The sequence below is a fragment of the Oncorhynchus keta genome, chromosome 27 (assembly GCF_023373465.1).
Source record: "Oncorhynchus keta strain PuntledgeMale-10-30-2019 chromosome 27, Oket_V2, whole genome shotgun sequence".
Classification (NCBI taxonomy): Eukaryota; Metazoa; Chordata; class Actinopteri; order Salmoniformes; family Salmonidae; genus Oncorhynchus; species Oncorhynchus keta.
The window spans coordinates 15,439,410-15,463,816 of record NC_068447.1 but is presented as its reverse complement, the minus strand read 5'-3'; the positions used below and the strand labels follow the sequence as shown (position 1 = coordinate 15,463,816).

At 44.7% G+C, this 24,407-nt stretch overlaps 2 protein-coding genes across 4 annotated transcripts in view; both read right to left on the bottom strand.

Moving 5' to 3' along the window:
• The window catches only part of LOC118378578 (ERC protein 2-like), a 613,000-nt gene extending 599,968 nt beyond the window's left edge, over positions 1-13,032 (bottom strand). For all 3 annotated transcript variants that reach the window (XM_052481811.1, XM_052481812.1, XM_052481813.1), the window contains exon 1: positions 12,655-13,032. The gene's annotated coding sequence lies outside the window, so the exon portion shown is untranslated. The remainder of the gene's footprint in view (positions 1-12,654) is intronic.
• Positions 13,033-15,139: 2,107 nt separating this feature from the next.
• On the bottom strand, positions 15,140-21,417 carry tlr9 (toll-like receptor 9). The gene is made up of 4 exons (XM_035738088.1): positions 21,239-21,417; positions 18,255-20,915; positions 17,678-18,037; positions 15,140-16,193 (listed from the first exon to the last, which is right to left on the bottom strand). Exons 2-4 carry the CDS (start codon positions 20,910-20,912, stop codon positions 15,987-15,989), a joined length of 3,225 nt encoding a protein of 1,074 aa, XP_035593981.1. The 5' UTR covers positions 20,913-20,915; positions 21,239-21,417; the 3' UTR covers positions 15,140-15,986.
• Between the last annotated feature and the right edge of the window lie 2,990 nt (positions 21,418-24,407).

Here is a 24,407-nt window from a genome sequence, read left to right as displayed (position 1 = left end):
GAGAGAGAAAGAGAGAGAGAGCGAGAGAGAGACACGGTAAGCGAGCAGAAAGAGAGAGAGAGAGGGAGAGACACAGTAACCGAGGAGAGGAGAGAGAGAGGGAGAGACAGAGTAAGCGAGGAAAGGAGAGAGCCGAAAGAGAGAGAGAGAGAGAGAGAGAGAGACAGGGTAAGCGAGCAGAGAGAGAGAAAGAGAAAGAGAGAGAGAGAGCGAGAGAGAGAGAGAGACACGGTAAGCGAGCAGAAAGAGAGAGAGAGGGAGAAACAGGGTAAGTGAGGAGAGGAGGGGAGAGACGGGGTAAGCGAGGACAGGAAAGAGAGAGAGAGAGAGACGGGGTAAGCGAGGAGAGAGACAGACGGAGACGGGGTAAGCAAGGAGAGAGACGGAGACGGGGTAAGCGAGGAGAGACAGAGACAGAGACGGTAAGCGAGGAGAGAGAGACAGAGACGGAGACGGGGTAAGCGAGGAGAGAGAGACAGAGACAGAAACAGGGTAAGCGAGAGAGAGACAGAGACAGAAACAGGGTAAGCAAGGAGAGAGACAGAGACAGAGACGGGGTAAGCGAGGAGAGAGACGGAGACGGGGTAAGCGAGGAGAGAGACGGAGACGGGGTAAGCGAGGAGAGAGACAGAGACAGAGACGGGGTAAGCGAGGAGAGAGAGACAGAGACGGAGACGGGGTAAGCGAGGAGAGAGAGACAGAGACAGAAACAGGGTAAGCGAGGAGAGAGACAGAGACGGAGACGGGGTAAGCGAGGAGGGAGACAGAGACGGGGTAAGCGAGGAGAGAGACAGAGACAGAAACAGGGTAAGCGAGGAGAGAGACAGAGACAGAAACAGGGTAAGCGAGGAGAGAGACAGAGACAGAGACGGGGTAAGCGAGGAGAGAGACGGAGACGGGGTAAGCGAGGAGAGAGACAGAGACAGAGACAGGGTAAGCGAGGAGAGAGACAGAGACAGAGACGGGGTAAGCGATGAGAGAGACAGAGACGGAGACGGGGTAAGAGAGGATAGAGACAGAGACAGAGACGGGGTAAGTGAGGAGAGAGACAGAGACAGGGTAAGCGATGAGAGAGACAGAGACAGAGACGGGGTAAGCGATGAGAGAGACAGAGACAGGGTAAGCGAGGAGAGAGACAGAGACAGAGACGGGGTAAGCGATGAGAGAGACAGAGACGGAGACGGGGTAAGCGAGGAGAGAGACAGAGACAGAAACAGGGTAAGCGAGGAGAGAGACAGAAACAGGGTAAGCGATGAGAGAGACAGAGACGGAGACAGGGTAAGCGAGGACAGAGAGAGACAGAGACAGAAACAGGGTAAGCGATGAGAGAGACAGAGACAGAGACGGGGTAAGAGAGGATAGAGACAGAGACAGAGACGGGGTAAGTGAGGAGAGAGACAGAGACAGGGTAAGCGAGTAGAGAGACGGAGACAGGGTAAGCGAGGAGAGAGACAGAGACAGAGACGGGGTAAGCGAGGAGAGAGACAGAAACAGGGTAGGCGAGGAGAGAGACAGAGACAGAGACGGGGTAAGCGAGGAGAGAGACAGAGACGGGGTAAGCGAGGAGAGAGACAGAGACGGGGTAAGCGAGGAGAGAGACAGAGACGGAGACGGGGTAAGCGAGGAGAGAGACAGAAACAGGGTAAGCGATGAGAGAGACAGAGACAGGGTAAGCGAGGAGAGAGAGATGGAGACAGGGTAATAGAGGAGAGAAAGGGATGAGACAGGGTAAGTGAGGAGAGAGAGATGGAGACAGGGTAAGAGAGGAGAGAAAGAGATGAGACAGGGTAAGAGAGGAGAGAAAGAGATGAGACAGGGTAAGAGAGGAGAGAAAGAGATGAGACAGGGTAAGAGAGGAGAGAAAGATATGAGACAGGGTAAGAGAGGAGAGAAAGAGATGAGACAGGGTAAGAGAGGAGAGAAAGAGATGAGACAGGGTAAGAGAGGAGAGAAAGAGATGAGACAGGGTAAGAGAGGAGAGAAAGAGATGAGACAGGGTAAGAGAGGAGAGAAAGAGATGAGACAGGGTAAGAGAGGAGAGAAAGAGATGAGACAGGGTAGGTGAGGAGAGAGAGATGGAGACAGGGTAAGAGAGGAGAGAGAGATGAGACAGGGTAAGTGAGGAGAGAAAGAGATGAGACGGTAAGAGAGGAGAGAAAGAGATGAGACAGGGTAAGTGAGGAGAGAGAGATGAGACAGGGTAAGAGAGGAGAGAAAGAGATGGAGACAGGGTAAGTGAGGAGAGAGAGAGAGATGAGACGGGGTAAGAGAGGAGAGAAAGAGATGAGACAGGGTAAGTGAGGAGAGAAAGAGATGAGACGGTAAGAGAGGAGAGAAAGAGATGAGACAGGGTAAGTGAGGAGAGAGAGATGGAGACAGGGTAAGTGAGGAGAGAGAGATGGAGACAGGGTAAGTGAAGAGAGAGAGATGAGACAGGGTAAGAGAGGAGAGAAAGAGATGAGACAGGGTAAGTGAAGAGAGAGAGATGAGACAGGGTAAGAGAGGAGAGAAAGAGATGGAGACAGGGTAAGTGAGGAGAGAGAGAGAGATGAGACGGGGTAAGAGAGGAGAGAAAGAGATGAGACAGGGTAAGAGAGGAGAGAAATAGATGAGACAGGGTAAGTGAGGAGAGAGAGATGGAGACAGGGTAAGTGAGGAGAGAAAGAGATGAGACAGGGTAAGAGAGGAGAGAGAGATGGAGACAGGGTAAGTGAGGAGAGAAAGAGATGAGACAGGGTAAGTGAGGAGAGAGAGATGGAGACAGGGTAAGTGAGGAGAGAGAGATGGAGACAGGGTAAGAGAGGAGAGAAAGAGATAAGACAGGGTAAGAGAGGAGAGAAAGAGATGAGACAGGGTAAGAGAGGAGAGAAAGAGATGAGACAGGGTAAGAGAGGAGAGAAAGAGATGAGACAGGGTAAGAGAGGAGAGAAAGAGATGAGACAGGGTAATAGAGGAGAGAAAGAGATGAGACAGGGTAAGAGAGGAGAGAAAGAGATGAGACAGGGTAAGAGAGGAGAGAAAGAGATGAGACAGGGTAAGAGAGGAGAGAAAGAGATGAGACAGGGTAATAGAGGAGAGAAAGAGATGAGACAGGGTAAGAGAGGAGAGAAAGAGATGAGACAGGGTAAGTGAGGAGAGAGAGATGGAGACAGGGTAAGAGAGGAGAGAAAGAGATGAGACAGGGTAAGAGAGGAGAGAAAGAGATGAGACAGGGTAAGTGAAGAGAGAGAGATGAGACAGGGTAAGAGAGGAGAGAAAGAGATGAGACAGGGTAAGAGAGGAGAGAGAGATGGAGACAGGGTAAGTGAGGAGAGAGATGGAGACAGAGTAAGAGAGGAGAGAAAGAGATGAGACAGGGTAAGAGAGGAGAGAAAGAGATGAGACAGGGTAATAGAGGAGAGAAAGAGATGAGACAGGGTAAGAGAGGAGAAAAGAGATGAGACAGGGTAAGAGAGGAGAGAAAGAGATGAGACAGGGTAAGAGAGGAGAGAAAGAGATGAGACAGGGTAAGAGAGGAGAGAAAGAGATGAGACAGGGTAAGGGAGGAGAGAAAGAGATGAGACAGGGTAAGAGAGGAGAGAAAGAGATGAGACAGGGTAAGTGAAGAGAGAGAGATGAGACAGGGTAAGAGAGGAGAGAAAGAGATGAGACAGGGTAAGAGAGGAGAGAGAGATGGAGACAGGGTAAGTGAGGAGAGAGAGATGGAGACAGAGTAAGAGAGGAGAGAAAGAGATGAGACAGGGTAAGAGAGGAGAGAAAGAGATGAGACAGGGTAATAGAGGAGAGAAAGAGATGAGACAGGGTAAGAGAGGAGAGAAAGAGATGAGACAGGGTAAGAGAGGAGAGAAAGAGATGAGACAGGGTAAGAGAGGAGAGAAAAGAGATGAGACAGGGTAATAGAGGAGAGAAAGAGATGAGACAGGGTAAGAGAGGAGAGAAAGAGATGAGACAGGGTAAGTGAGGAGAGAGATGGAGACAGGGTAAGAGAGGAGAGAAAGAGATGAGACAGGGTAAGAGAGGAGAGAAAGAGATGAGACAGGGTAAGTGAAGAGAGAGAGATGAGACAGGGTAAGAGAGGAGAGAAAGAGATGAGACAGGGTAAGAGAGGAGAGAGAGATGGAGACAGGGTAAGTGAGGAGAGAGATGGAGACAGAGTAAGAGAGGAGAGAAAGAGATGAGACAGGGTAAGAGAGGAGAGAAAGAGATGAGACAGGGTAATAGAGGAGAGAAAGAGATGAGACAGGGTAAGAGAGGAGAGAAAGAGATGAGACAGGGTAAGAGAGGAGAGAAAGAGATGAGACAGGGTAAGAGAGGAGAGAAAGAGATGAGACAGGGTAATAGAGGAGAGAAAGAGATGAGACAGGGTAAGAGAGGAGAGAAAGAGATGAGACAGGGTAAGTGAGGAGAGAGAGATGGAGACAGGGTAAGAGAGGAGAGAAAGAGATGAGACAGGGTAAGAGAGGAGAGAAAGAGATGAGACAGGGTAAGTGAAGAGAGAGAGATGAGACAGGGTAAGAGAGGAGAGAAAGAGATGAGACAGGGTAAGAGAGGAGAGAGAGATGGAGACAGGGTAAGTGAGGAGAGAGAGATGGAGACAGGGTAAGAGAGGAGAGAGAGAGATGAGACAGGGTAAGAGAGGAGAGAAAGAGATGAGACAGGGTAAGAGAGGAGAGAAAGAGATGAGACAGGGTAAGAGAGGAGAGAAAGAGATGAGACAGGGTAAGTGAGGAGAGAGAGATGGAGACAGGGTAAGAGAGGAGAGAAAGAGATGAGACAGGGTAAGAGAGGAGAGAAAGAGATGAGACAGGGTAAGAGAGGAGAGAAAGAGATGAAACAGGGTAAGTGAGGAGAGAGAGATGGAGACAGGGTAAGAGAGGAGAGAAAGAGATGAGACAGGGTAAGAGAGGAGAGAAAGAGATGAGACAGGGTAAGTGAAGAGAGAGAGATGAGACAGGGTAAGAGAGGAGAGAAAGAGATGAGACAGGGTAAGTGAGGAGAGAGAGAGAGAGACGGGGTAAGAGAGGAGAGAAAGAGATGAGACAGGGTAAGAGAGGAGAGAAAGAGATGAGACAGGGTAAGTGAGGAGAGAGAGATGGAGACAGGGTAAGTGAGGAGAGAAAGAGATAAGACAGGGTAAGAGAGGAGAGAGAGATGGAGACAGGGTAAGTGAGGAGAGAAAGAGATGAGACGGTAAGAGAGGAGAGAAAGAGATGAGACAGGGTAAGTGAGGAGAGAGAGATGGAGACAGGGTAAGTGAGGAGAGAGATGGAGACAGGGTAAGAGAGGAGAGAGAGAGATGAGACAGGGTAAGAGAGGAGAGAAAGAGATGAGACAGGGTAAGTGAGGAGAGAAAGAGATGAGACAGGGTAAGTGAGGAGAGAGAGATGGAGACAGGGTAAGAGAGGAGAGAAAGAGATAAGACAGGGTAAGAGAGGAGAGAAAGAGATGAGACAGGGTAAGAGAGGAGAGAAAGAGATGAGACAGGGTAAGAGAGGAGAGAAAGAGATGAGACATGGTAAGAGAGGAGAGAAAGAGATGAGACAGGGTAATAGAGGAGAGAAAGAGATGAGACAGGGTAAGAGAGGAGAGAAAGAGATGAGACAGGGTAAGAGAGGAGAGAAGAGATGAGACAGGGTAATAGAGGAGAGAAAGAGATGAGACAGGGTAAGTGAGGAGAGAGAGATGGAGACAGGGTAAGAGAGGAGAGAAAGATATGAGACAGGGTAAGAGAGGAGAGAGAGATGAGACAGGGTAAGAGAGGAGAGAAAGAGATGAGACAGGGTAAGAGAGGAGAGAAAGAGATGAGACAGGGTAAGAGAGGAGAGAAAGAGATGAGACGGGGTAAGTGAGGAGAGAGAGATGGAGACAGGGTAAGAGAGGAGAGAAAGAGATGAGACAGGGTAAGAGAGGAGAGAAAGAGATGAGACAGGGTAAGAGAGGAGAGAAAGAGATGAGACAGGGTAAGTGAAGAGAGAGAGATGAGACAGGGTAAGAGAGGAGAGAAAGAGATGAGACAGGGTAAGTGAAGAGAGAGAGATGAGACAGGGTAAGAGAGGAGAGAAAGAGATGGAGACAGGGTAAGTGAGGAGAGAGAGAGAGATGAGACGGGGTAAGAGAGGAGAGAAAGAGATGAGACAGGGTAAGAGAGGAGAGAAATAGATGAGACAGGGTAAGTGAGGAGAGAGAGATGGAGACAGGGTAAGTGAGGAGAGAAAGAGATAAGACAGGGTAAGAGAGGAGAGAGAGATGGAGACAGGGTAAGTGAGGAGAGAAAGAGATGAGACGGTAAGAGAGGAGAGAAAGAGATGAGACAGGGTAAGTGAGGAGAGAGATGGAGACAGGGTAAGTGAGGAGAGAGAGATGGAGACAGGGTAAGAGAGGAGAGAGAGAGATGAGACAGGGTAAGAGAGGAGAGAAAGAGATGAGACAGGGTAAGTGAGGAGAGAAAGAGATGAGACAGGGTAAGTGAGGAGAGAGAGATGGAGACAGGGTAAGAGAGGAGAGAAAGAGATAAGACAGGGTAAGAGAGGAGAGAAAGAGATGAGACAGGGTAAGAGAGGAGAGAAAGAGATGAGACAGGGTAAGAGAGGAGAGAAAGAGATGAGACATGGTAAGAGAGGAGAGAAAGAGATGAGACAGGGTAATAGAGGAGAGAAAGAGATGAGACAGGGTAAGAGAGGAGAGAAAGAGATGAGACAGGGTAAGAGAGGAGAGAAAGAGATGAGACAGGGTAAGAGAGGAGAGAAAGAGATGAGACAGGGTAATAGAGGAGAGAAAGAGATGAGACAGGGTAAGTGAGGAGAGAGAGATGGAGACAGGGTAAGAGAGGAGAGAAAGATATGAGACAGGGTAAGAGAGGAGAGAAAGAGATGAGACAGGGTAAGAGAGGAGAGAAAGAGATGAGACAGGGTAAGAGAGGAGAGAAAGAGATGAGACAGGGTAAGTGAGGAGAGAGAGATGGAGACAGGGTAAGAGAGGAGAGAAAGAGATGAGACAGGGTAAGAGAGGAGAGAAAGAGATGAGACAGGGTAAGTGAAGAGAGAGAGATGAGACAGGGTAAGAGAGGAGAGAAAGAGATGAGACAGGGTAAGAGAGGAGAGAGAGATGGAGACAGGGTAAGTGAGGAGAGAGAGATGGAGACAGGGTAAGAGAGGAGAGAGAGAGATGAGACAGGGTAAGAGAGGAGAGAAAGAGATGAGACAGGGTAAGAGAGGAGAGAAAGAGATGAGACAGGGTAAGAGAGGAGAGAAAGAGATGAGACAGGGTAAGTGAGGAGAGAGAGATGGAGACAGGGTAAGACAGGAGAGAAAGAGATGAGACAGGGTAAGAGAGGAGAGAAAGAGATGAGACAGGGTAAGAGAGGAGAGAAAGAGATGAGACAGGGTAAGTGAAGAGAGAGAGATGAGACAGGGTAAGAGAGGAGAGAAAAAGATGAGACAGGGTAAGAGAGGAGAGAAAGAGATGAGACAGGGTAATAGAGGAGAGAAAGAGATGAGACAGGGTAAGAGAGGAGAGAAAGAGATGAGACAGGGTAAGTGAGGAGAGAGAGATGGAGACAGGGTAAGAGAGGAGAGAAAGAGATGAGACAGGGTAAGAGAGGAGAGAAAGAGATGAGACAGGGTAAGTGAAGAGAGAGAGATGAGACAGGGTAAGAGAGGAGAGAAAGAGATGAGACAGGGTAAGAGAGGAGAGAGATGGAGACAGGGTAAGTGAGGAGAGAGAGATGGAGACAGGGTAAGAGATGAGAGAGAGAGATGAGACAGGGTAAGAGAGGAGAGAAAGAGATGAGACAGGGTAAGAGAGGAGAGAAAGAGATGAGACAGGGTAAGTGAGGAGAGAGAGATGGAGACAGGGTAAGTGAGGAGAGAGAGATGGAGACAGGGTAAGAGAGGAGAGAAAGAGATGAGACAGGGTAAGAGAGGAGAGAAAGAGATGAGACAGGGTAAGAGAGGAGAGAAAGAGATGAGACAGGGTAAGAGAGGAGAGAAAGAGATGAAACAGGGTAAGAGAGGAGAGAAAGAGATGAGACAGGGTAAGTGAGGAGAGAGAGATGGAGACAGGGTAAGAGAGGAGAGAAAGAGATGAGACAGGGTAAGAGAGGAGAGAAAGAGATGAGACATGGTAAGTGAAGAGAGAGAGATGAGACAGGGTAAGAGAGGAGAGAAAGAGATGAGACAGGGTAAGAGAGGAGAGAAAGAGATGAGACAGGGTAAGAGAGGAGAGAAAGAGATGAGACAGGGTAAGAGAGGAGAGAGAGATGGAGACAGGGTAAGAGAGGAGAGAGAGAGATGAGACAGGGTAAGAGAGGAGAGAAAGAGATGAGACAGGGTAAGTGAGGAGAGAGAGAGATGAGACGGGGTAAGAGAGGAGAGAAAGAGATGAGACAGGGTAAGAGAGGAGAGAAAGAGATGAGACAGGGTAAGTGAGGAAAGAGAGATGGAGACAGGGTAAGTGAGGAGAGAGAGATGGAGACAGGGTAAGAGAGGAGAGAAAGAGATGAGACAGGGTAAGAGAGGAGAGAAAGAGATGAGACAGGGTAAGAGAGGAGAGAAAGAGATGAGACAGGGTAAGAGAGGAGAGAAAGAGATGAGACAGGGTAAGAGAGGAGAGAAAAAGATGAGACAGGGTAAGTGAGGAGAGTGAGATGGAGACAAGGTAAGTGAGGAGAGAGAGATGGAGACAGGGTAAGAGAGGAGAGAGAGAGATGAGACAGGGTAAGAGAGGAGAGAAAGAGATGAGACAGGGTAAGTGAGGAGAGAGAGATGGAGACAAGGTAAGTGAGGAGAGAGAGATGAGACAGGGTAAGAGAGGAGAGAGAGAGATGAGACAGGGTAAGAGAGGAGAGAAAGAGATGAGACAGGGTAAGTGAGGAGAGAGAGATGGAGACAGGGTAAGTGAGGAGAGAGAGATGGAGACAGGGTAAGTGAGGAGAGAGAGATGGAGACAGGGTAAGTGAGGAGAGAGAGATGGAGACAGGGTAAGTGAGGAGAGAGAGTTGGAGACAGGGTAAGAGAGGAGAGATAGATGGAGACAGGGTAAGTGAGGAGAGAGAGAGATGAGACAGGGTAAGTGAGGAGAGAGAGATGGAGACAGGGTAAGAGAGGAGAGAGAGATGGAGACAGGGTAAGTGAGGAGAGAGAGATGGAGACAGGGTAAGTGAGGAGAGAGAGTTGGAGACAGGGTAAGTGAGGAGAGATAGATGGAGACAGGGTAAGTGAGGAGAGAGAGATGGAGACAGGGTAAGAGAGGAGAGATAGATGGAGACAGGGTAAGTGAGGAGAGAGAGAGATGAGACAGGGTAAGTGAGGAGAGATAGATGGAGACAGGGTAAGTAGGGAGAGAGAGATGGAGACAGGGTAAGAGAGGAGAGAGAGAGATGAGACAGGGTAAGAGAGGAGAGAGAGAGATGGAGACAGGGTAAGAGAGGAGAGAGAGAGATGAGACAGGGTAAGAGAGGAGAGAGAGAGATGAGACAGGGTAAGTGAGGAGAGAGAGATGGAGACAGGGTAAGAGAGGAGAGAGAGAGATGGAGACAGGGTAAGAGAGGAGAGAGAGAGATGAGACAGGGTAAGAGAGGAGAGAGAGATGAGACAGGGTAAGAGAGGAGAGAGAGAGATGAGACAGGGTAAGAGAGGAGAGAGAGAGATGAGACAGGGTAAGAGAGGAGAGAGAGAGATGAGACAGGGTAAGAGAGGAGAGAGAGAGATGGAGACAGGGTAAGTGAGGAGAGATAGATGGAGACAGGGTAAGAGAGGAGAGAGAGAGATGGAGACAGGGTAAGTGAGGAGAGAGAGATGGAGACAGGGTAAGAGAGGAGAGAGAGAGATGGAGACAGGGTAAGAGAGGAGAGAGAGATGGAGACAGGGTAAGTGAGGAGAGAGAGTTGGAGACAGGGTAAGTGAGGAGAGATAGATGGAGACAGGGTAAGTGAGGAGAGAGAGATGGAGACAGGGTAAGAGAGGAGAGATAGATGGAGACAGGGTAAGTGAGGAGAGAGAGAGATGAGACAGGGTAAGTGAGGAGAGATAGATGGAGACAGGGTAAGTAGGGAGAGAGAGATGGAGACAGGGTAAGAGAGGAGAGAGAGATGAGACAGGGTAAGAGAGGAGAGAGAGAGATGGAGACAGGGTAAGAGAGGAGAGAGAGAGATGAGACAGGGTAAGAGAGGAGAGAGAGAGATGAGACAGGGTAAGTGAGGAGAGAGAGATGGAGACAGGGTAAGAGAGGAGAGAGAGAGATGGAGACAGGGTAAGAGAGGAGAGAGAGAGATGAGACAGGGTAAGAGAGGAGAGAGAGATGAGACAGGGTAAGAGAGGAGAGAGAGAGATGAGACAGGGTAAGAGAGGAGAGAGAGATGAGACAGGGTAAGAGAGGAGAGAGAGAGATGAGACAGGGTGAGAGAGGAGAGAGAGAGATGAGACAGGGTAAGAGAGGAGAGAGAGAGATGGAGACAGGGTAAGTGAGGAGAGATAGATGGAGACAGGGTAAGAGAGGAGAGAGAGAGATGGAGACAGGGTAAGTGAGGAGAGAGAGAGATGAGACAGGGTAAGTGAGGAGAGAGAGATGAGACAGGGTAAGAGAGGAGAGAGAGAGATGGAGACAGGGTAAGTGAGGAGAGATAGATGGAGACAGGGTAAGAGAGGAGAGAGAGAGATGGAGACAGGGTAAGTGAGGAGAGAGAGAGATGAGACAGGGTAAGTGAGGAGAGAAAGATGGAGACAGGGTAAGCAAGGAGAGAGAAGATTTGAACGATTTCTTGCCTTGTGGGTGGAGTGAAAGTTAGTGTTTAATTGTGTGCTCGCTGATAAATGTCCTTTTCTCTATTATTCCAAGAAAATCTTTGTCATTGAGAGAGAAAAGCAGCTGCTCACATAAACAGCAGCTTCCAGTGGGGAAAAACCCAACTTGATAAAGAAATAAGATACTTGAGTATAATTTTACAAAGTAAAAGTATTTGATTTAAATATAATAAAATATTATATTAATAGTACAAATCATTTCATATTCCTTATATTAATCAAACCAGACAGCACCATTTTCGTGTTGTTTTTATTTGATGGATAGCCAGTGGTACACTTCAAAATGCAGACAACGTTTACAAACAAAGGATGTTGTGTTTAGTGATCAGAGATCAGAGGCAGTAGGGATGACCAGGGATGTTCTCTGTTTAGTGAGTCCGCCAGATCAGAGGCAGTAGGGATGACCAGGGATGTTCTGTCAAGTGCCTGAATTTCACTATTGTCCTGTCCTGCTAAGCATTCAAAATGTAACGAGTACTTTTGGGTGTCAAGGAAAATGTCTGGAGTAAAAAGTACAATATTTACTTAAGGAATGTAGTGAAGTAAAAGTAGTCAAAAATATAAATAGTTAAGTACAGATGTCCCCATTTTAAAAAACAATTAAATCTTACTTTAAAGTATTTTACTTAAGTACTTTACACCACTGAAGCCTACCAACATCTCCCAGGTTCTACTGTACGTTTTTAAGCGGCAAAAACACTGCGTTTCGGCACGGTTGAAAGTGCCCTCAGAGCTCAGCTGCTTCCGCGTTGACACAGATGGTCGGTTTTGCGTTTTTCCTCTGAAAAGGACTGCCCGGGAAGCGGATACTATGCAAATCCGTGCCAGAAATCCCTCCTCTTATCTAAGAAGATCGGGCGTTGAGGTAATCTACGGTTAGACCATTGGTTTAGATATGTGTCAATCTCACGAGTTGTCAATCCGCTTTCCATCAATGGATGAGAGACAATAAACGCTATCTGACAGCAATGGACCCTGCATAATATTATAATCATAAACTAGTATCATATAACGCAATATTTAATATTTCGTTTATAGTGTTTTCCTAGACTACATCCAATGATACGCGAAACAGGAGTGAATCAATTGTCTTTGAAAAAACTCTAACATTCAAAGGTTAGCTTTGTGCTAAAGTATCGTAAATAAACCTGTTGGTACCTAATGTGATCCGCAATATCAAAAAGGACATCATATTGAAGAAAAACTGAAATCCCCTTCCCGATACTGGGGACAATCTTTTTTCGGCGCTTGTGCATCAATTCTACCCAGAGCGGAGGAAGTTTACATACCATGACATGTCAGTCAAATTTCAATCATTTTGGGTTGATGGACTGGATGATGTTGAAATCACTTCCTATATTGATCCAAAAGAAAATCTCAATATTCCCAAAATTCTGCAGCTACACATAGCTTTGTTACACCCCACTCCACAGAATACCTCATTCGCCGTCTCTGAGTTGACCACAGCAGTAGCGCGTTGGGAAAACTGCTACAGTTTATATTACAGCACGCTTGGCATGATGCTGGGTGATGCCTGATAAGAGATGTAACGGCGCTCAATCCAACAACCTGTCGAATATCCCTTCAGAAGTGGAAACACTTAGGCCTAATGAGACAGTCACCGTCATCGATGTATTCCACCCAGCCCGTGTCAGACCCCCTAGGGTAGAAACTATGTGCGACCACGGGTAGGGGGATTAAGCTACTTCTCCTATCCGTGGCTGTATATATCTCTACATTACATAAGAATTAAGCCTCTCAGTCACAAAAACGACGCATTTGAATCATCTATTTTTTTAAAGATGCCCTAAAATCAATACGGTGTTCGTAGAAGTAGGCTCGGTCGCTCTCTTACCCGTCAACAGACCGGCCCTTCTCCATCACCGGAAAGCCCAGCTCGTGTCCAAGTCCATTGGCGCGAGCTCCACGGTCCCAGCATTCTCTCGACCTCTCCTGCTGTCGGGCCACAAGCACGCGCAAACTCTCTCCCACGGCGGCGGGGACAATTAAAGGGACAGCGATGATTGGAGATGGAGATTACGCGGTGAGCGTAGTCGATGGGACAAGCACAAAGGAGTGCCTGAAAGCTAGTCGACTGGTGTGGCAGGAAATACTGCCACATTTGGACATTGAGTTTTATATATCTGGTAGAAAATAGTAGGATATTATTGTTCATCCTTGCAAGAGATTTAGATAAACCAACAGACAAAAATCAACCACAGAATACAAGAAGGTTCCAAAATGTTTCCCTCTGACAGAGAAGTGAAATTTGATTGACTGACAGTGTGTCTGTGGTAGATACTGTAGAAGTGAGAGAAGGGGCCCACTAGTGGAGTTGAGAGGGATGGTGAGGTTGCTATAGTGATAACTACTATCAACAGAAATAATACAAATCAACCTCACTGTCACCTAATAGTTCACAACATTTGGACAATATTGAACTGTTTGTATACAAATGTCCCAGAGGATGCTGGTGGGAGGAGCTATAGGAGGACGGGCTCATTTGTAATGGCTAGAATGAAATAAATGAAATGGTATCAAACACATCAAACATATGTAAACCACATATCTGCGTCTGTTCCATTAATTCCATTCCAGCCATTACAATGAGCCAGTCCTCCTATAGCTCCTCCCACTAACCTCCTCTGCAATGTCCATGGCATAAGTTTCTCTGCCCACTACTTCCTTATATTGGCAGTTGATTTGATGCCCCCTTATATTTAAAAAATAATAATACTATAGGTATGCAAACAGTTCAATATTGTCCAAATGTTGTGAACTATTATGTGAAAGTGATGTTGGTCTTTTTTTCTGTTGTTAGTAGGTATCAGCTTCAGATCACTATGGCAACCTCACCATTCCTTTCAACTCCACTAGTGGGCCCCTTCTCTCACTTCCACTGTATCTACCACAGACATACTGTCAGTGCTATTAGTTTATCTGCCAACTACTACCCTATATTGGCAGATTATTTGATATCCCCTTATATTTAATAATAATAATATTGTACACACACAGGGTATACCACAGGCATGCTGTCATTAACTTTACAACACAAATCACACAAGAGACAAGACTGAAATCAGACTGAAGACAGATCACTAGACAGTGTGTGTGTCTCCATCTGTCTGCCTGTCTGTCTTGGGGTGGTTAAGCCAGACTTCCTGAACACAAATGATCATTCCCCTATATCACGTTTACCAGTGTAGTGGACAGTGGTGGCTGGTGGGAGAAGCTATAGGACGACAGGCTCATTGTAATGGCTGGAATGGAAATCATGTGGTTTCCATGTTTGAAACTGTTCCATTCATTTCAAACCAGCCATTACAATGAGCCTGTCATCCTATAGCTCCTCCCACCAGCCTCAGTCAGACTATCCCACTGTGACATCAGCATAAGGCATCATCAGCGCAAACTAGAATTTAGATCTTTTTTGCAGTAAACTACTAGCCTGATGACTCACACTAAATAATTCCGCAGCTCTGTTGTTTCCTACATACTTTAGTCTGAGACTGCCACGATTGAATAATTAACTGGATTTATATAGCTTTCTACCAACTGTGGTACTCAAAGCACTTCACAAGGTAAGGGCTAAACTTACCTCATCCCCCACCAATGTCTGGCACCCACCTGGGTGATGCACGGCAACGCGCCACGCATCAGCTATTAGCTGGAGAGTGATATATGCCAATTGGGAATGATTAAGTGGCAACGACCGAATGGGACCAGATGGGATTTTTAAATGACCACAGAGAGTCAGGACACCCTTTTAATGTCCTGTCCGAAAGACGTCACCGTACACAGGGCAATGTCCCCTTCACTGCTCTGGGGCATTGAGATCTCCCTAGACCAGAGGGAAGAGTGCCCCCTACTGGCCCTCCAACACCACTTCCAGCAGCACCTGTTCTCCCATCAAGGGACCGACCAGGATCAACTCTGCTTAGCTTCAGAGGCAAGCCAGTAGTGGTATGTAGAGTGGGATTCTGCTAACAGGAAGCAGCTGTGCTGTCATTTGGGAGTTTCCTATTCTAACTTCCTTCAGAAACAGAGAGTCTTGTGGCAAAAAAAAGAACACTTTATATTCACCTGTTGACAACAATAGAAAAGAACCATCAATCTCAGTTCCCGTTTAAATGAAAGTGAAGAACAGAGTGATGAGGAGGAATTTACATTGAGTGGAAGTTGTCGTGTGGTCTGGATGACGACATTGCTCTTGATATGGTGGTAAACTTCTGCGTGGAATGAGTTTTAATACACAATGAGGACTTTGTTCCCTCTCCGTAATATGTGTGTGGCCTGTGTTGAAATCGGTTAAATACTGATCAAAATTTACACGTAACTAAATGCATGTATTTATTTCTGAAAATGTTATTCAAACTGCAACAACAAGTTAAACCAACCCAAAATAAGCAACTATCTTTGAAGGATCAAACTTACTATGTAAATGCACTGTAGAATTAAAAAAAAATGTTTTTAACAATTCACATATCCACCTTGATTTTATATTACCATCTGATAACCACAAAGACTAAAAATAGTATTCAAACCAGAAAATGTCCCCTTGACAGTGTATAGCACTTGAAATGCTATACTGTCTATATGTGCTATACTGTAAAACCAGTCCATTATTAGTATACCTGGGTCATTCCAAGAGTAGAGTGCCATTTTTCTAAACTTGTTAAAACATTTCTAGCTTATCTATTTATGGGTAACAGGGTTTATGTGTTATGATGAACACAAAATTAAGAACTATTAAAAGTTCAATGTTTCTTGTTAAAACTATTTTTTCTTAGAATTCAGTTCACATAACAGGGTTGACCTTAAACACGAGGGACAAGTGTAAATGAATCTCCAATCACATGAAATAAATGATCATCTTCCGAAATGACTACCACAGCGACACATTACCTTTACAATGATGGTAAAAACTTGGGCACATTTTGGGGTGAAGTGGGTGAAAATATTGGTAGAAGTCCACAAACATAACGTGGTACATGCCAAAATGGGGATTTTCAGAGAAAACACGTTTAATTTAATGAAAACACACTAGTATTGGAATTTCTAACATGGTTTAGTGTAGTTATAGATGTACTGTATGTTATCCAACTCTTTCATTGAGTATTCTATCAACATTTACAGACAATGTCACAACGACATAAAAGGCACTCTGTTTGTGGATCGACCCACCTATATGAAGCTCTCGTTGACGTTGCTGTCGTAGGAGCGGATGTTGTCGGAGGCCAGCGCTGTCTTCATGTGGTTCCAGAACAGTGGCTGGGCCTGAGGGTTCCTGGGCCAGGACAGAACAGACTTCCTGCAGAGCCTCTTCCTCAGCTGCAGGTACTTCAGCTTGGGAAACACCTCGTCCAGCAGAACCAACACCGCCACGTCCACCTGCACATAAAGTAACAGATTAGACAGTACGGACTGAGTGAGTGGTAGGGATGTTGCCTGTTGTTGTTGGTGCTTCATTATGAAGATATTACTTAAATGTAGCCTACGTACAGCTGAAGTCGGAAGTTTAAATACACCTTAGCTAAATAAATTTCAACTCAGTTTTTCAAAAATCCTGACATTTCATCCTAGTAAAAATTCCCTGTCTTAGGTCAGTTAGGATCATCACTTTATTTTAAGAATGTGAAAATGTCAGAATAGTAGAGAGAAGGATTTATTTATTTGATCACATTCCCAGTGGGTCAGAAGTTTACATACACTGAATTAGTATTTGGTAGCATTGCCTTTAAATAGTTTAACTTGGGTCAAACGTTTCAAGTAGCCTTCCACAAGCTTCCCACAATAAGTTGGGTGAATTTTGGCCCATTCCTCCTGACAGAGCTGGTGTAACGGAGTCAGGTTTGTAGACCTCCTTGCTCGAAAATTATTTTTCAGGTTTTCCCACACATTTTCTATAGGATTGAGGTCAGGGCTTTGTGATGGCCACTCCAATACCTTTGTTGTCCTTAAGCCATTTTGCCACAACTTTGTACGTTCATCTCTAGGAAACAGAACGCATCTCCTTCTGAGCGGTATGACGGCTGCGTGGTCCCATGGTGTTAATACTTGCGTACTATTGTTTGTACAGATGAATGTGGTACATTCAGGCATTTGGAAATTGCTCCCAAGGATGAACCAGACTTGTGGAGGTCTACAATTTTTTTCTGAGGTCTTGGCTGATTTCTTTTGATTTTCCCATGATGTCAAGCAAATAAGCACTGAGTTTGAAGGTAGGCCTTGAAATACATCCACAGGTACACCTCTAATTGATTCAAAGTATGTCAATTAGCCTATCAGAAGCTTCTAAAGCTATGACATCAATTTCTGGAATTTTCCAAGCTGTTTAAAAGCACAGTCAACTTAGTGTATGTAAACCTCTGACTCACTGGAATTGTGATACAGTGAATTATAAGTGAAATAATCTGTCTGTAAACAATTGTTGGAAAAATGACTTGTGTCACGCACAAGGTAGATGTCCTAACCGACATGCCAAAACTATAGTTTGTTAACAATAAATTTGTGGAGTGGTTGAAAAACAAGTTTTAATGACTCCAACCTAAGTGTATGTAAACTTCTGACTTCAACTGTTTTTTTTTACTTCACCTTTATTTTACCAGGTAGGCCAGTAGAGAACAAGTTCTCATTTATGACCTGGCCAAGATAAAGCAAAGCAGTGCGACACAAACAACAACACAGAGTTACACATGGAATAAACAAACTTACAGTCAATTACACAATAGTAAAAAATCTATACATACAGTGTGTGCAAATGAGGTAAGATTAGGGAGGTAGGGCAATAAATAGGCCGTAGTGGCGAAGTAATTACAATTTAGCAATTAACCACTGGAGCTCCGAATGACACACAAACACATTGCAAGTCTGACCTTTTCATCCAGCAGCCTCTGCTGCACCATGTAGAAGGCCTGGCGAGTCACCCCATTTACTATGCTAACTCTTCCTCCCCCGCCGCTTGCCCCACTCGTCAGCACAAACACGGTCTTCATGCTGCTATAGACAGCACTGTGAAGATTCTCGATGCAGGACAGACCTGGAACCCAATCTCTCTCCTCCAGGCAGAGACAGAACCTCCTCCGCCCCACGTTCTCCAGGTGGACCAGCAGCTCATTGTAGACCCAGTCTCTCACTGCGTGGTTGCCCGTGTCGAAGACCACAAAGGCATCATACTGACTCTGGAAGTTTGCCCCAGGCAGTTGGGAATAGCCCTTGTGTCCTGCCCACAGCACCTGTTTGTTACAAAATAGTGTAATGTAGATATTCAACATATGTACACATAAACACAACATTGATTTACAGCTGAGCCATTCAATTAAGGTCTTCTACTCAGGGACTGATTGTGCACTGGGAAATCATATTAGTGAACTATCTGGTAAATCAATGACATTACTTGATCAATTAACTACCAGGGAGGGACTACAACACAACATTGATTTGTAGAAGTACCTGGAAGCAATACCAGACATCCCAGCCGTAGAGGTGCCTGAGTAGGGGTAAGGCAGTGAACACCAGAGTCAGGAAGGTAATAGAGAGGAAGGCCAGGCTGCCATAAATTTCCTGGCAGGAGCGGGGGTCCATAGACAAAACACTAGCCCCTTGCTGCGACTCGGGGAAACCACAGCGAACGCCAGTGGTAAGAAGGAGGATCTCCACCTGGCTGGCACGCAGGAAGTCTGCAAACCAGGAAGTGTCGCAGGAGCAGTCAAAGGGGTTGGCATGCAGAGTGAGCAACTGGAGGGCACTGCCGTTCCTCAGTGGGGCAGGGAGGGACTGCCGATCCAACAGCTTTAGTTTGTTGTGGTTGAGGTAGAGAAAACGCAATGCCAATGCTTGGCTGAAAAAGTCTTCGGGGAGAAAGCTGATCTGGTTGTGACTAAGGTCCAGAAGGGTCAAGTTGGCCTGAAAAGGTATGACTTTGTCGGGAAGTTCAGACAGATAATTAACACTAAGGTTAAGGTGGCATAGTTGGCCGAGTGCTGTGATGTTCTCCCAGGGGAAATAGTTCAGTTTGTTGTTGCTGACCCGGAGCACCTTGAGGCTGACAGGCAGGTTACAGAAGGCTGCTGGTGAAAGAGACCTCAGCTGGTTCCTGGAGATATCTAGGTAGATAAGGTTGGTCAGGTTCTGGAAGAAGGTGATGTAGTCGTTGCTTCTAGTGTCCCACATGATGTCCAGGTTGTTCCCGGAGAAATACAGGTACCTGAGGGAGTCACTGTACAGTGTATGATCTATCCGCATCCCAATGCTGTTGTCAGACAGACTTAACGCCTCCAGATTGGGGAGGTTCTTGATGAACTCAAAGCGATGGCCCATGCCTCTCATTAGAAAGTGAAACTCATTGTTGCTGAGGTCCAAAATCTTCAGAGTGGCACTGAGCTCCTTGAAGGCATCTCCATAGTACAGATCTATCCTGTTGTGGGCCATGCTAAGGTACGCCAGGTTGTCCAGGTGGAGAAACTGTTTGCCGTTTAAGCTCTGGCTCATGTAGTTGTAAGAGAGGTCCAAACAGACTGCCTTCTCCATACCTATGAACAAACTGCTATTGAGGGTGAGGATGTTGTTTTGGGAAAGGTCAAAAGACATGGCACCATTGCAGAGATTATTTTTGAAGGAAAATATAGTTCGGTTTTGAGTGCACTCATCCTCCAGTATCGCCAACGTGTTTGGCCCTGGCTCGGCTGCAGTGACTACTGGACCTGGATGATGCCAGGGCTCATCTGGGACAGCCTTCCTGTCACTGAGCAACATGGGTGGGTTCTGAAGTTCCACTGTGGCATACCGGTTCTGGTTCTGAAAGCTCTTAAAGGACTTACACACGCTGGACTGAGTAGAGAAGGATGGGAGAAATTCCAGCATGTTCTGTGAAAGGTCGACCCTCACCAGGGCTGGTAGCTGGGCCAGGGCACTCAGATTACAGGACCTGATGAAGTTCATCCGCAGCTCCAGAACCTCCAGCCAACGGAACTTGGCCAGAACCGCCACACTTTCCTCTGAGACCATATGGAAGAAGTTCCCACTGAGGAGAAGTGTTTTCAGGCCAGACATCTGGGTCACGTTGGGAGACAGCACCAGCTCCTTGAAGGTTGTCATCGGCTCATAGTTGTAGATGAGGCTGATCCAAGTGAGCCTCTTCAGCTCTATGAAGAAGGTACCAGTGCGTATGGCAATGGCCAGGAGGTTGTCCGATAGGTCCAATCTCTCTAGGTGTACCAGGGGACTGAAGAGGCCCTCTGGGATGTTGCGGAGGGAGTTTCCCCTCAGGCTGAGGAATTTGAGAGAGTTGTTCTGGGCGTAAAACGCATGTGGGTTGATGTCAAGTGGGGTGTTGTTGAAGCAGGGGAAGCAGGGCTGAGCAGCATGGTCACAGCGCTGGCAGTTCCAACCCAGGTTGAGTTTACAGAGCTGGGTCAGATTGGCAAACGCCCACTCATCCAACACAGAAATTTTATTCTCATTCAGATCCAGATTCTTCAGAGAGGGAGGCATTCCCGGAGGGATGGATGTTACATTGTTAAAACCCAGGGTAAGGTTTTGCAGCTGGGTAAGCTCCCTAAAGACTGCCTCGTCAATGTGGAAGGACTGGTTGCAGGGGTTACCATAGTAGCAGTTCATGGTTAGTAGCAGCTGCTTGAGGTTTGGTGTGCCGAGGGGCTGGGTTATGTTATAAAGGTGGTTAGACTCCAGATTAAGGACTTCCAGGCTGTCAGGTAGTCTGGGGAGGGGAGAAGTGAGGCTGTTTCCTTCCAGTAGGAGGGTGCTGAGGTTCTTAAGACACATGAAGGCATCCTTGTGGATCTCAACATGGCATGCGGGAGACCCAAGGGCCCTCATATAACTAGGGAGACAGTTCCTTGTCATGCTCAGTTTCTGGAGGTTTGGAACCCCAGAGAACGCATCCTTCCCTACCTGCTGAATCCCGGTATAACTCAGGTCAAGTGAAAGGACAGAGGCTGAGCAGATCACTGGGATGCGGGTGAGCGCCCTCCGAGAGCAGTTCACCACACTGGAGTCTGCGTTGCTGTCGCAAGGGAAGAACTTGGGATTGGTTGTCCTAACAGCTGGTGGTAGTAGACATAAGCAGAGGAGAACTCCATATCCCTGCATGACCTGGACAGAGAAAAATAAAAATTCGTACCACAAAATATATCTGATTTAAAAGTGAAATTATAACTGCACAGAAGTACATACAATGAAAGTTGATCCCAGCAAGTCCCAGCTATGGGCAATGTTAAAAACAGGTCCACGCCTTGTCAAAATAGGTTTCAAATGCCACACAACTGCAAATACAGTACAATCATGAGACAACCAGTATAAAACAGTCAATCCTGGTACATTAATAATAGTATTCAAATTATGAGTATTCACCTCAATGTAAAGTTTTCATGGCCTTGCACAGATACTGGCATATTAGAACAGAGAATTACACTCACCGTGGGAGGTTTTGGGCCTCAATAACCCACTGGAGGTCAATTATAATGAAACGTGATGTTGTTTCGAATGGAATAGACCGATGCTTTATTCCAAAACAAGTTTCTGCCAACCTTTCCTCCAAATAAAGCATGGAGAGAGAAAAGCCTTGAATGACAGACCAGATGTAAAAAGCCTTGAATGACAGACCAGATGTAAAAAGACAGTAGTTAAGTACCAGGACTTATGTAACACAATTCAGAAATGAAGAAGTGAAACCTTCCCAGACAGATGTCTGTCAACTGACAGGGCTTTTTACATAATGAAAATCTGATATGGCATGTCACCTCCTCTGTCTATCCTATGACCAGATATCAAATACATGGGTACTTAAAAATGACATTAAAAATAATAATGAATAAATATTTTGTGACATACACCAGATAGCTGCAGTGAAAGTTGTTTTACAGGTTTAAAAATTGACCACTCTTGATGTATAACATTGCAACATTAAAACCAAATATGTTTTATGCCTTTAAAAAAAAAGAAAGATCCATACATAAAATATCCAATGGCTATGGTAGGCTGCAAATCCTTTTAATCAGCTGAAGCAAGCCTACACATTTTCTTTGGGAAATTACCTTTTTCTAGTTTAGTCATATTTATCTTAGCTACCTTAGAAGTGTTTACTTAGCAGGGTGAGTAGCAGTGGTGGAAAATGTACTCAATTGTCATAGATGAGTAAAAGTAAAGATACCTTGACTCAAGTAAAAGTGAAAATGACTCAAGTAAAAGTGAAAGTCAACCAGTAAAATACTACTTGAGTAAAAGTTAAAAGTAAATGTAATTAAATGTAGTAAAAGTAAATGTACTTTTGTATCAAAAAAATGTAAAAAGAAAATAGTTTTTTTTTTAAATATATATATATATATATATATATATATTAAAAATAACACTATTTTCTTTTTAATTTTTTTTTTTAACGGATAGCCATGGGCACACTCCAACACTCAGAAATCAATTACACATGAAACATTTGTGTTTAGTGAGTTTGTCAGATCAGAGGCACTTGATAAGTGGGTGAATTGGACCATTTTCCTGTCCTGCTAAGCATTCAAATGAGTGTTCAGTGTCAGGGAAAATGTATGGAGTGAAAAGTACATAATATTCATTAGGAATGTATTGAAGTAAAAGTATCAAATGTCAATAGTAAAGTACAGATACCCCGAAAAACAACTTTAGTACTTTACCCCACTGCTGATTAGCATCTATTGAGTTTGCAATGTCCCATACATTGGATGCCCAAATCAACTGGAAGTACTGCGTCTACAAACAAATTTAACAACATAATCTAAAATAAATATTTTTCCTAAAATGACTGTTTGCGATTCACAAATTATTTTGATTCACCTGATTCGATTAATCCCGATTGAACTGAATAAATGGCTAAGTGAATCGTTCATTTTGTCAAAAATAATTGTTTAAATGAATAATCTGATTAATTCAAAAATGAAATCAACTGTGTATGGCCATATTCGCGAGTGTTGGTGGAAAGTTTTTTGGGACATGACGAAAACATTAATACATGCTAATAACAGTTTAACAGTTAACTACAGTGTACAATACATGTTTTGAATTGGTTACCGAAATACAGTGGTGTAAAGTACTTAAGTGAAAATACTTTAAAGTTCTACTTAAGGAGTATCTATACTTTGCTATTTATATTTTGACAACTTTTACTTCACTACATTCCTAAAGACAATAATGTACTTTTTACTCCAGACATTTTCCCTGACATCCAAAAGTACCAGTTACATTTTCAATGCTTAGCAGGACAGGAAATAGTCAAATTCACACACTTATCAAAAGAACATCCCTAGTCATCTCCACTGCCTTTGATCTGGTGGATTCACTAAAAACAAATGTTTAGTTTGTAAATGAAGTCTGGGTGTTGGAGTGTGCCCCTGGCTATCCGTAAATAAAATAAATAAAAAATGGTGCTGTCTGGTGTGGTTAATATAAGGAATTTGAAATGATTCATCCTTTTAGTTTTACTTTTGATACTTACAGTGCCTTGCGAAAGTATTCGCCCCCCTTGAACTTTGCGACCTTTTGCCACATTTCAGGCTTCAAACATAAAGATATAAAACTGTATTTTTTTGTGAAGAATCAACAACAAGTGGGACACAATCATGAAGTGGAACGACATTTATTGGATATTTCAAACTTTTTTAACAAATCAAAAACAGAAAAATTGGGCGTGCAAAATTATTCAGCCCCCTTAAGTTAATACTTTGTAGCGCCACCTTTTGCTGCGATTACAGCTGTAAGTCGCTTGGGGTATGTCTATCAGTTTTGCACATCGAGAGACTGACATTTTTTCCCATTCCTCCTTGCAAAACAGCTCAAGCTCAGTGAGGTTGGATGGAGAGCATTTGTGAACAGCAGTTTTCAGTTCTTTCCACAGATTCTCGATTGGATTCAGGTCTGGATTTTGACTTGGCCATTCTAACACCTGGATATGTTTATTTTTGAACCATTCCATTGTAGATTTTGCTTTATATTTTGGATCATTGTCTTGTTGGAAGACAAATAATAATAATTTTGCACGCCCAATTTTTCAGTTTTTGATTTGTTAAAAAACTTTGAAATATCCAATAAATGTCGTTCCACTTCATGATTGTGTCCCACTTGTTGTTGATTCTTCATAAAAAATACAGTTTTATATCTTTATGTTTAAAGCCTGAAATGTGGCAAAAGGTCGCAAAGTTCAAGGGGGCCGAATACTTTCGCAAGGCACTGTAAGTGTATTTCAGCAATTACATTTACTTTTGATACTTAAGTATATTTAAAACTAAATATGTTCTTACTTTTATTCACGTAGTATTCAGACCCCTTTACTTTTTCCACATTTTGTTACGCTAGCCTTATTCTAAAATTTAGTAAAAAAATAAATAATTCCTCTCATCAATCAACACACAATACCCCATAATGACAAAGAGAAAACATGTTTTTAGAAAAAAACAAAAAAACAGAAATACCTTATTTACATAAGTATTCAGACCCTTTGCTATGAGACTCGAAATTGAGCTCAGGTGCATCCTGTTTCCATTGATAATTCTTGAGATGTTTCTACAACTTGGTTGGAGTCCACCTGTGGTAAATTCAATTGATTGGACATGATTTGGAAAG